The 13,551-nt window shown below is 39.3% G+C and overlaps 1 protein-coding gene across 1 annotated transcript in view; it reads right to left on the minus strand.

The window, feature by feature from the left end:
* ENTHD1 (ENTH domain containing 1) overlaps positions 1 to 13,551 on the minus strand; it is an 84,482-nt gene that overhangs the window by 64,443 nt on the left and 6,488 nt on the right. Inside the window, exon 2 of the mRNA XM_010833738.1 lies at positions 3,793 to 4,035. Coding sequence (XP_010832040.1) covers positions 3,793 to 4,035 — 243 coding nt within the window. The remainder of the gene's footprint in view (positions 1 to 3,792; positions 4,036 to 13,551) is intronic.

Here is a 13,551-nt window from a genome sequence, read left to right on the forward strand (position 1 = left end):
ACCTTCTCTAAAGTATCTTTTTTCCCTTGCTAATTCACCACAAAGAAGTGAGGCACAGCTGTTTGAGCTCAGGATCCTAAAGCCAGGGTATCAGATTTCTAGCAATGCATTCAATTTTACATTTCATTATAACTAAATAATTCAGAAGCATCTTTAAATTCCTTCTGATGGAAATTTACCCTTATGAAACTATAACTTGCCTTCATTTTCTCTGACTCAAATGTTAGAGTCATTTTCGATTTCTGTCTTTCTTCTCCAATATATCATCTATGTATCCATTCCCTCTCTATATTCTGTCTTTAAACATTACCTTCTCCTCATTTCAATAACCTTTGAGCGGGTCCTAGATTCAAACAACTGTCTTCTAGAAAGCTTCCCTCCAATTTGTAGCTCCTTCATTTCTACACAAAGCAATAAGAATTATCTTCCACCAACAGCTGTTTTCAGTAATAAGAAAGCTAAGTTCTGTGACTAAGCTGAACGTCCCTTCTGTTCTCCAAGGCCTACTATGGATCCTTCTTGCTAGTTGTATCAAACAAATTTCCAAATACTGCTAATAAACTGTATTTATAAACGGTGCAGAGTACTCTCAACTATCTGCCCCCATTTTTCTACGTATTAAAATTTATATTTTCTATTCCATTTAATCTGACAACCATGTATTACCATGAGTAGTTCATTTCTTGTATTCTTTCCCACTATGGTAGGGACTATTTGTTGTCCCCTATATTTATTCTCTCCTTCTTCCTTAACAACAGATTTTCTTCCATTTGGGCACATGCTGCTGTTATATAAAGACTACATTTCTTAGCCTTTCTTGAAGCTAGGAGCGTCCATGTAACTAAGTGCTAAACAATAAGAGTGCATAAGCCAAAACGTTACAGGCAATTTCCATAAACGTCCTTAAGGGAAGGGGCATTCATATTTTCAACGCTTCCTCCTTCCTGCTGGCTAGAAGGCAGAGGTAATGGCTGGAGGCAAGCAGCCATTGTGGATCATAAAGTGGAAGTTACACGGTGAGTTTGGTGGAACAAGAAAAGAGCCCTGACATCATGAAGAGCCACACTGGTCCTAGAATACCTAGTTCTGGACTATTTTTAGAAGAGAGAAGTTCTTACTATGCTTACACCACTACCAGTTCTGTGGCCCTAATACTGTCACTCACGGGTGCCCCTGATTTTAACTTATTTGCTGTTTTTCCTGTCCTATTAATAATGCCTCCTAATAAACTTTCTTATCTTCCCCAGGCCCAGCCGAATTAACAGTTTTTTTTTCTTCTTTTAAAATACAGTTTCAGATTCAAATGCCTACATGGATATGGCTAGTATTGCTAAGCTTACTTAATCCAGTTTCTCTTTTTTGAACACAAACACGCACTTCTATATATCCCCTTTGTATGTATACGATATACAGTGATGGTAAATGAAATGTTAAAATCATGTAACAGATTCTTTAACAAACTTACTACAGCTTTATATGTAAAAATTCATTATTCACTGTAAATCTTCGCTGCAAATGCACCTCAGCGATGCTGCCATCCACCAAAACTCCTTTTGAACATCTTTTTTTTTAACGGACTGAAAGTCCATCACCGGATATAACCTCTGTGAGAGCAGAAATACACCCGATTTGTTTACCAGGCCTAGCCAACAGTGTCTGGCACATAGTAGCCAGGTACTCAATACATGTTTGTAGTATGAAAAAAATGAATTGTAGCAAAACTTCTTCATTTGCAGGTAGACTGATTTTTTTTAATAGTCAAAAGGTATTCAGAGCTCAGTCTAGTTGAATAACAAGCTATCATAAAGCTGGGAAGTATCATTTTGGGTTTAAAAAAAGCAGTGACTGTAAGGCAATAAGCTGGATTTTCGTATATGAATCACGAAAATGGCTCAGAGCTGAGCTACTTCTGCAGCAGTTTAGGGATTCATCTCATGAGTTGACGGTGAAGGGCGCCAAGCTTTCTCCCATCTCAGAGCATCTGCACCACTGTTTCCTCTGCCCAAAGATCCCAGATATACCTGGACAGTTCCCTCACTTCATTCAGGTCTCTGTTTACATCTCTGCCTCCTCCAAAAGAACCCCCCTCACTACCTGACCTAAAATAAAGCCATTCCTGTCCCTCTCTGCCCTGTCACTGCTTCCCTTTGCTTTACAGGACTTGACACTATCTGACAGTATTTTACATCTGTTTTATTTAAGTGTGTTTAATATTTATCTCTGGCACTAGAATATTTGCTACATGATGAGAGGGGCTTTGTTTTATTCGCTGCTTTCACTCCAAAGTTCTGCTAGATATCCAAATTTCAAATTATAAATTTAATAAATATATTTATAATGAAAGAAAGGAAGAGGAAAGCAAATGGAAGAAGGAAGAACAAAAATGATAACAGAGAAGTAGTGAAAGAGATGCAGAAACTCTAGGTGAGTCATAATTGGTTATTTTACTCTGTTACTTCATTTTAGGTATCAGTTTGAATTTAAGGCTTCTATGAGAAAATTTCAGAATGTGTCTCTTTCAAGATTTGTTTCAAAGGACCAGGTCCCCAAAGAAAGAGGTTCCAGTACTTTTTAGAAGTATTTGGTTGGTATTTATTAATACTATTATAATTACAACGCCCACCTCTCTTACTATCTCTCAACTGCCCAGTCCACATCAGTGCAAATGGAGTGAACATTTGAGAACTCTTGACTTGTCAGAATAGTATTATACTTTAACGATTTTTAGCAGGATCGTTTTGTATTGGCATTAATATTAACATTTAAAATTTTTAATATTTAACTGACACCTGGAATGTCTATCTTTCAATATCTTGCTTAATATGGTTACATGATAAAGCTGGGAGGCAGGCATTTGAAGATGCTTTCAACTATGTGCTCCTATATGTATGTAACATATATGTAACATACATATATATATGTAACATAACATATGTGTATGTTACTCCTACTATGCCCCTCACTATGGCACAAAGTGTGTAGCTGCTTTCAAGGGCCAGTTACCTAAGTCACATTTCATTAATATTTTTGCTTCTTCAAACTGTCCATTCTTTACACACAATTTATGAACAGGGTTTATACTGGAGAAGTTAGAGCCAAATGACATTCCTTTGTTGTTGTCTAGTCGCTAAGTTGTGTCCGAGTCTTTTTGACCACGTGGACTGTAGCCCGCCAGGCTCATCTGTCTGTGGGATTTCCCTTTGTGTTTCAGCAAATTCAGTAGAAAAGATAACTGCCTTTCTGATTTCTATTAAAACATTATAAATAAGTGCCTTCTTTTCTAAGAAGGACTACTTTTCAGTGGTCCAGATTTAACGTTTTAGGTAAAGGAAAGGGTTATATAACACAGGGAACTTTCCTAGAAGAGTTTTACAGCATTCTCAGAATTTGGAGGCACATTTTTTAATGTCAATGTCCTGATTTGGAGGATCAAAGAATGCAAATGTGTGCACACCCAGACCCCTAGTCTCCGAACACACTTCTCCTTCATCTCCAGTTATGATTAACATCTTAAAACTCAATCCGGATGCCAAATAGGGTAGTACTAGTTTAATACCTTTAAAGCTCAAAAACATTTTATTTGCATCCCAGATAACTGAATTCAGAAACAGTCATAAAATTATCTACTGAACAGTATCCTTCATCACTGTTGTCTACATTATGATGTCTAATGTAGTAACAGTACTACTAACATAGCATTAATACTTCAGTACTAAAACCCAATGTTTTCTACTTTTTAATTGTTCTTAAATGCTATCTATTGCACTTTAGGCCAATGCCCATTATACGCACTTTTATTATGTAGCCGTGCAACCTTAAGAAGCTTATTCTTCTTCTCTGAAACAGGAATTTCTGGTGTGGGGGCAGAAGCGCATGCTGTTGGTGAGTTACCCGCACCAGGTAATCTTTTAGGAAATGTCATAGAGTAGGAGGTACGCCGTCTAGTCCGACACGCCACTTCCCTCTCTCTATGCAGCAACTGTTCGTCCATCAGCAACGTTATAACTTGTTTTGACTTTTCCCGGATATAATAACCTGAAAAATACATTAATTGGCTTAGAAAATTTTAATTAAGGCTACCATAGAATTTTATTCTAAGAAAAAATAAGCAAAGTTGTAAAAACCTTTAGCAAATGTAGAGGGAAATCCAAATTTCATCAGAATTGTCAATGACTATACTCCTATTCTTACACTTTGAGAAGTAAGCATATGATGAAATCACATCATACACTGGCATTACATTTTTCACCTTAAATATGCCATTGAATTTCTCTTCTGAAAGCACTATGTTATTTATTTCGTTTTTCAAAGTGGCATTGAGCACCACCTAATACTGTACTATATAGGCATCTGTTTACTTGTTTATTAGTTTCTCACCTGGAATACAAGCTCCATGAGGGTAGAGACTCTTTAGTGTCTAGAAGATGATTGGCACACAGTAAGTGAAAGTAAAAGTCGCTCAGTCGTGTCCGACTCTTTGCGACCCCATGGACTATACAGTCCATGGAATTCTCCAGGCCAGAATACTGGAGTGGGTAGCCTTTCCCTTCTCCAGGGGATCTTCTGAACCCAGGGATCAAACCCAGGTCTCCCGCATTGCAGGTGGATTCTTTACCAGCTGAGCCACAAGGGAAGCCAAAGAATACTGCGGTGGGTAGCCTAACCCTTTCTCCCACAGATCTTCCCAACCCAGAAATCGAACTGGGGTCTCCTGCATTGCAGGCGGATTCATTACCAACTGAGCCATCAGGGAAGCCCATAGTAAATACTTAATGAATATTTACTGAGTGAATGAATCAATAAAGGAGAAAATTACCAAAAAGTCTCCATTTTCTTCTTGACGCAGTGCAAATGGAGCCGACAGATGAAAAATACTGGTTGCAATTTACAACTTAGCTGCCTGAGAAAGTTATTTGGCCTGAAATAATTTCTTAGAACCTTCCTAATTGGAAAAGGTTAGAACTACAAATTATGGGGCAGATGTGGAACATTCTACTCAGAGTCTGCATGGATGCGTGGCTTTGAGGACAGCTGCAATAGTTCAAAGGGAGAACCAGGTGCCTTGAGCAGAATGTCAAATACAAGGATGAGGGGCTTCCCCCCACAGCCTCAGGCCTCCTTCCTGAGCAGTCTGCAGCATCAGGACAGTGAGGCCACAACACTTCACAGAAAATTGGGAAGAAATCATCCCAAAGTGAACTTCCCATTCAAGGATGCCCACTGCCCTAGCCACCTCCCATCATCCCCTAGGTACTGGAGAGTAGGAACCTGGATGTTTAAAAGGATCAGAGTTGAAAGTGAAAAGATTCAAGAACCCAATAAACCTGCTTCAATGATGAGGTAAATAATAACAATAGTAATAAGATGGCATCTACTTACTTCTTACCAATACATTTCTGAAAAGGATGAATATATAGTACTAAAATATAATGGGCTTCCCTGGTGGCTCAGTGGTAAAGAATCTGTATGCCAATGCAGGAGACATGGGTTCGATCTCTGGGTTGGGAAGATCCCCTGGAGAAGGAAGTGGCAACCCATTCCAGTATTCTTGCCTGGGAAACCCCATGGACAGAGGAGCCTGGAGGGCTACAGTCCATGGGGTCGCAAAGAGTCAGACACGATTTAGCACCTAAACAACAACAACAAACTAAAACAGGATAGTGCTGAAACAGTTAGGCAGCAATGGCTCTGTGTTTGGAAAAAGGGAGAATAGTGAAGGGGACTGAAGAGGGGGAGAGAGGAGGAGGGAAGGAGAGGGAGACAGAGAGAGAAAGAGAGGACGGGGAGGAGAGAGAAAACAGATTCTCTGAGATAGGAAATTAAACTACGTAACAGATCAACAGCCAGATACTACATAAGACACATCAAGATGGAAAGCTTGTTAGTTGAGATGAAGGTTGAAACAAAAACAAAGCTATATACCATTTCATTGGGAATCTTCTGGTCATTAGTGACAAAACCTCAATTTGAACTGCTTGTGGGAAAATCAGGGGTTGCAACTGGGCTACAGATACAAATGAAGCAGAGACTAGCAAACTGCCAGCACCCTCGCCCAACCACCTCTGCTTCCCTCTGTGACGCCTTTTCTCTTCTCACAGGTCCGCTTCTTCAATCTGGATGTGGAAAAGGCCACAGACAGCTCCATACTCACACCTCAGACTATGTCACCTGAGAAGTCTCCTTCTTCATTATTCAAATTTGAAAATTCCAGGAGAATCACACTGAGTGGCCCAGCTTGAAAGTCATCTACCCGTCACTATGGCCAGAGAGTAGGATGCTACCATTGGCAGCCCTCATTAGAAAGACACAGTGGATTAAAATGCGTGAAATAATGCCACCTGCAGCAACACTGACGGACCTAGAGACTGTCATACTGAGCGCAGCCAGTCAGACAGAGAAGGAGAAACACCATATGGCATCCCTTATACATGGAATCTAAAGTAAATGATACGAATGAACTTGTGAAACAGACACAGACTTAAGAAAATTATGGTTGCTGGGCTGTGGTAGGGGAGAGGATGGGGGAAGGGATAGTTAGGGAGTTTGGGATGGACATGTACACACTGTAACATTTAAAATGGGTAACCAACAAGGACCTAATGTATAGCTCATGGAACTCTGCTCAATGGTATGTGGCAACGTGGATGAGAGGAGGGTTTGTATATGTATGGCTGAGTCCTTTTACTGTTCATCTGGAACTATCAAAACACTGTTTGTTAATTGGCTTTACCCCAATACAAAATAAGAAGTTTAAAAAAAATTTCTTAAATTTTGTACCCATATGAAATGATGGACGCTCACTAAACTTATGGTGGTAATCATTTAATAATGTATGTAAGTATGCTGTATATCTTAAACTTAAACAGTGCTACTGGCAGGGGGGGTCTTAACCACTAATGCCACCTCGGAAGTCCCATATGTCAAATACATCTCAAGAAAACTAGAAAAAAAATTTTTTAAAAAGACACAGTGGGGTGAGAGGAGGATCAACAGGATAGAAAAATGAACGAGGAAAAAGCCAGTATGAACAATCCTCCCAAACTCAAAGGATGAGAACATGCAAGTCTCTAGATTAACTATGCAACAGGTAATTCTCGAGGATGTTAACTTACGCAGTCGTTTAACTGTTTCCTGTATACTTTAAGTTTCAGGAAATATTCTAAGTAGTGGGGGCACCGGTGAGGAAAAGACAGACAAGATCCCTTACAAAGATAATTTCAGATAAAAATTCATGTTTTACAGGAAATGAAGAAGAGAGATGTGCTAACATCAATTCAGGGTGCGGTCAAGGAAAGTCTTACTGAGGAAGTTACATATCAGCTGAGGCTTAAACAGCAAGAAAAAGCCAGCTGCACAGACCTGCACAGGGAGAGCTCCTGGCAGAAGGAACAACCCAGATTTAGCTTCTTCAGGAAAGCCTCCTACTGAGAGATAACAACCCCTTTCCGCCTCACCCTACACGTACCTCAGGGCCTCACTGGTCACATTAGGCCCCCCTTCACACACTCACTGGAGAAGAAAATGGCAACCCACTCTAGTACTCTTGCCTGGAAAATTCCATGGACGGAGGAGCCTGATAGGCTCCAGTCCATGGGGTCATAGAGTCGGACACAACTGAGTGACTTCACTCACTTTCACTTTCACACACTCACAGCACCAATACCTGTCTTTCAGAGGCTTCCAAGGTTTGTAACTGTCTGTGTGATAAATGTCTTTTTCTTCTATTAGAGTACAATATCCATGAAGGCCAAAACTATCCTTGTTCTCTTAAGAGAAACTTAAGAAACATTTGCATGTTTCACAAGCTGGAATCAAGATTGCTGGGAGAAATATCAAAAACCTCAGATATGCAGATGACACCACCCAAATGGCAGAAATCGAAGAGGAACTGAAGAGCCTCTTGATGAAGGTGAAAGAGGAGAGTGAAAAAGCTGACTTGAACCTCAACATTCAAAAAACTAAGATTGTGGTATCCAGTCCCATCACTTGATGGCATATGTTGTTCAGTTGCTCAGTCATGTCCAACTCTTTACAACCTCGTGGACTGCAGGCTTTACCCACTGAGTCACAGGGAAGCCCAATTTATATGGTAAAAGAAATCAAATAGTCATTGCCTCTAGGAAAAAGGGAGGCTTGACTGGAAAGGGTAATAAAGGGACTTTCTGGGATGATGGAAATGTTCTTTATTTTAAGTGGGTGATGGATATGTTTATCAACATTTGCCAAACTGTACACTTAAGATCTATGTGTTTTAAAGTACATAAGTTACATCTCAATAAAGCACTGTTAGCATTAAAAATATACTTTAAAAATAATTTATAGTAAAGAAATGGAAAATATTATTAAAGGAGTCAGTTATCACTTTTACAGTTTTTATATTCCTAAAAGAAAGTCAATTGCTATAAATTTGCTGAAAGTATAAATACATAAAGGTATTAATCATCCATTCACCAAATACCTATTGGGTGATCCTACACCCACCCAGGCATCATACTAAGTACTAGGAACACTATTATTGCCCTTAAGAAATTCAAGTTTGGGGAACTTCCCTGGTTGCTCAGTGGTTAAGGACCCATCTTCCAATGCAGGGTATGCGGGTTTGATCCCTGGTCAGGGAACTATGACCCCACGTGCCGTGGGGCAACTGAGCCCGCGCGCCACAACTACTGGAGCCCACGTGCTGCAACGAAGATCCCAAGAACCACAATTAAGACCCAACACACCAAAAATAAGGAAATAAATATTTTTTAAAAAAAGAAGAGAAATTCAAGTTTTGTAAGGGATACAGACACGGATATCAGTGTACTCTGACAGAGGTATACAGACACTGTGGACATAAAGGAGAGGATGGTCCACTCTCTCTGAGGATGTCAAGCAGATTCAGGACTCTTGACTCAACTATGGAAACAAGGCATCTTCTCTGATGAGTCTGAGCCTTACCTGTAATGGGCCCTAAATCAAAGATAAAAGAAAACTGGCCAGTCACGCTAGCTATATCAAGTTACTTGCCCAAATTAGTTACACTTGAGTGAAGCATTTTCTGTTTTAATTGGAGGATAACTGCTTTACAATATTGTGTTGGTCTCTGCCATACATCAACATGAATCAGCCATAGGAGTACATATGTCCCCTCCCCCTTGAATCTCCCTCCCACTTCCCACTCCATCCCACCGCTCTAGGTTGTCACAGAACACCAGATTTGAGCTTCCTGCGAGTGAAGGACTTTTTAAGCCATGAGAGCTGCAAGGGGTACATTTCTTATACCATCTTTGAATGGTATAAGATAAATAACCATAAATGGTATAAGATAAATAACTCTGAAACATGCAAAAAAGGATAAACTGCTCAGCTCCTGCTCCAGATTAGTGAACAGAGCTAGTTCAGTTCTTAGGTCCTTCCTATCTGCTTTGTGTAACTAGTTAAATGCTTGGTCAAGTCTGGAGACAGACACGTGTTGACAAGACGGAGTAGAAGTGTGACGAGCATCAGGAGGATGGGGATAATGTCATTCATTCATTCACCGATACACTGCAGTAGTTAAGAACATGGATTCTGAAACCGAAACACCTAGACTGCAATCCTGGCTCTGTCACTGTGTGAACTATTAGGTTGGTGCAAAAGTAATTGCAGTTTTGCATTGTTGAAATTTACTGTTTGATATTGGAATATATTCTTAAATAAATGTGGTTATGTTTACAGTATTTTAATGTGCATTTCTTGCTTTATGATTTTTCGCTAATGACTTATTACTTGCTCTGTATTTTATATGTATTTTAGACTATGAAAATGATGTTAGACAAAAAGTAAATTTGAGCAATTTTCTTATTCGAGTTCAAAATGGGGCGTAAAGCAGAAGAGACAACTTGCAACATGAGCAACGCATTTGAACCAGGAACTGCTAATGATCATACAGTACGGTGGTGATTAGAGAAGTTTTGCAAAAGAGACGAGAGCCTTGAAGATGATTGTGGTAGCTGGCCATCAGAAGTTGACAACAACGAACTGAGAGCAATCATCAAAGCTGATCCTCTTACAACTGAGAAGCTGCCAAAGAACTCAACATTGACCATTCTACAGTCATTTGGCATTTGAAGCAAATTGGAAAGGTGAAAAAAATCTCCATAAGTGTCTCATGAGCTGACCAAAAATGAAAAAAAAATCGTTTGAAGCATCTTCTCTTATTCTATGCAACAACAGCTAACCATTTCCCAATCAGACTGTGGCATTCAATGAAAAGTGGATTTTATCCAACAATCGGCAATGACCAGCTCAGTGACTGGACCGAGAAGACGCTCTAAAGCACTTCCCAAAGCCAAATTTGCACCAAAAAAAGGTCATGGTCACTGTTTGGTGGTGTGCTGCCAGTCTGATCTACTACAGCTTTCTAAATCCCAGTGAAACCATTACCTCTGAGAAATATGCTCATAAATCGATGAGATACACTGAAAACTCCAACGCCTGCAGCCAGCACTGGTCAGTAGAATGGGTCCACTTCTCCACGACAATACCCGACCACACATCACACAAAAAATGCTTCAAAAGTTGAATGAATTGGGCTACAAAGTTTTGCCTCATCCGCCATATTCACCTGACCTTTCACCAACTGACACTTCTTTAAGCAGCTCAAAACTTTTTGCAGGGAAAATGCTTCCACAACCAGTAAGAGGCAGAAAACGCTTTCTAAGAGTTCGTCAAAATCTTGAGGCACAGATTTTAAAAGTCATGTATTTATTTTGAGATAAACAATTTGATTCATTGCTTTAAATTTACTTCACCTGAAAAGCTGTCTGGAGGTTGAATAAAACCATACTGAGAATATCATTTGAAAATATTAACGTACTATTTGCAAATAAGTCTCTCTCATTTCCCACCTCTTCTGACTTGTTTTCTCAACTTTTTTCCCCAGTAGTATCACTGTTATTAATTACTAAGCATGTTCTTTGCGATAGGCACCGTTGTAACGTTGGAGATGAAGCCTGGACAAATACCTGTGGCGGATCCATTTTGATATTTGGCAAAACTAATACAATTATGTAAAGTTTAAAAAAAAAAAAACCAGACACAGAATGTTCCTGTCCTTATGAAACTTACTTTCTAGTAGGAGAAGCTATGTCATAAATAATAAGATAAAACATACCAACATCTGACAAGAAATATCATGAAGAAAAAGAAAACAGAAGGTGCAAAACTTATCAGTGCAAAGAGTGGGCGGGGCTGCTTTTTTGTAAATAGGGTAGATCTAGAAGTCTGCATGGGCTTCCCTAGTAGCTCAGCTGGTAAAGAATCCACCTGCAATGCAGGAGACCCGGGTTTGATTCCTCGGTTGTGACAATCCCCTGGATAAAGGATAGGCTACCCACCCTAGTATTCTTGGGCTTCCCTGGTGGCTCAAATAGTAAAGAATCTGCCCACAATGCAGGAGACCTGGGTTCGATCCCTGGGTTAGGAAGATCCCCTGGAGGAGGGCATGGCAACCCACATCAGTATTCTTGCCTGGAGAATCCCCATGGACAGAGGTGCCTGGCAGGCTATAGTCCATGGGGGTCACAAAGAGTCAGACACGACTGAGCGACTCAGCACAGCACAGCACAGCACAGAAGCCTGCACTAATAAGATGACTTTTTGAGCAGAGATCTGAAGGATGTAGAAAGCACTACAGATATCTGAGGACTCCAGGCAAAGGGAACAGCAAGTATAAAGACCATGGAGGAAAAAAAAAGACTCTTTTCTATAATATCTTCTACTTTTATCTTTTCTCTGGTCTCTTCTTGATAACCTGTATCTAGGGTATGATCCAGCTGTAGATTACTTGGGTCACTACAATTTCTCCTTGATTAATTTCTCCCTACAGATTTCACTCTGCTTTTTTTCTTCTTTGATTGAACAAAATTATTCGCACCAAGCAGTTTTTTAAGGATCACATTCCTTTCTTCAAGTCTCTTGTTATTTTTATGACTTCCATTCAATAAAAATTTACTAATCATTTAACATATGGTATATACCCTCAGAATTTAGATAAGAACAGATATACATAGTAGATAAGATACACTATAAAAATACCACTCTGATATTATGCATAAACTGCTGTAGCAATTATTTCTGCCCAATGAAGAAAGGAAGAGAGTTGGGGGTGGGGGGTACAAAGGAAGACGCTTCTGAGCTAGGATCTGAAGGCTAAATAGGAATTCAAAGAGCAGATGTCAAGGAAAGAATATTACAGGGAAGAAGAAACATCTTAAATACAAGTAGAGGTGTATAAGCAAATAATATATCAGGATTGCTTGGTGATACAATGCACTAGATTGAAAACTAAAGAAATGAGTAGAAAGGTAGATTGGAAACACATTAATGGTCCTGACATTATCATGAGAACCAGTCGTTTTGAACTATTTCAACAGCACATCTCAATAACAAAGTTTTACATATGTATCCACCCCCTAAATATATGTATATTTACTTATGTATGAATTATCTCAAGTGCTACTATTCTAATATGTTACACTCACTAGAGAACAAACACAAAAAGAGAAGTGTATAAAACATAAAATAAGTAATACTTTCCCCAATGCAATAGTTTTTCATTAATATTTATTAAATTAGTAGTGTGCACCAGTTATCAATCGATAACTAATATGCCTTCCATAATCAACAAATGAATATGCAGTTGACCCTTGAACAAAACGGGTTTGAACTGCGTGCGTTCACTTAAATGTAGATTTTTTTTTCAAGAAATATGTACTATGATACCACACAATCCACTGCTGGGTGAACCTGAGAATGTGAAACTGAAAACAGGTTATAAAGTTACGTGCAGATTTTCCGCTGTTCACCGGAGGGGGACGGTGTCAGCGCCCTAACCCCCCAGTTGTTCAAGGGTCAACTGTAGTATGCTTCTGCTGAAAATTCAGTTCTAACTTGCCTTTTTTTTTTTTCTTTCTTGATGCTAACAAAGCGAGTATTTATAAAGTCCAACACAGCATAGTTGTATTTCTTTAATCCTAAACTCAAACGTTAGGTAATCTGAAAGACAGTGTATTCAAACATAACCGTACATATGATACTTTGTACATATAAAAGGTATAAATGAATAAATAGATTTTTCTATATATTGATAATTGCATGCTTATCTACTTTCTCTCTCAAAATAGCTCATAAACTCTTTAAAGCAATGGCTGACCCTCTCTTTCCATTTAAAAAGATATTATCATAGTGGTAAATACAGTAATAACATAGCCGTTTTGTGAAGTACAAAAATGATTATACCCCATTCACCATTATCCAAAAAATTATGCCTTTAAAACCTAACTCTTGGGGAAAAACAATATCATATACTCCAGGTGGCGCTAGTGGTAAAGAACCCGCCTGCTGATGTAGGAGACATAAGAGACTTGAGTTCAACCCCTGAGTCGGGAAGACCCCTGGAGAAGGGAATGGCAATCCACTCCATCATTCTTGCCTGGATAATCCAATGGACAGAGAAACCTTTCTACAGGGTCGCAAAGACTTGGACACGACTGAAGCAACTTGGTACACACACAACGCATATATATG

This window comes from Bison bison, unplaced genomic scaffold, assembly GCF_000754665.1.
Source record: "Bison bison bison isolate TAMUID 2011002044 unplaced genomic scaffold, Bison_UMD1.0 scf7180017863885, whole genome shotgun sequence".
Lineage (NCBI taxonomy): Eukaryota > Metazoa > Chordata > Mammalia > Artiodactyla > Bovidae > Bison > Bison bison.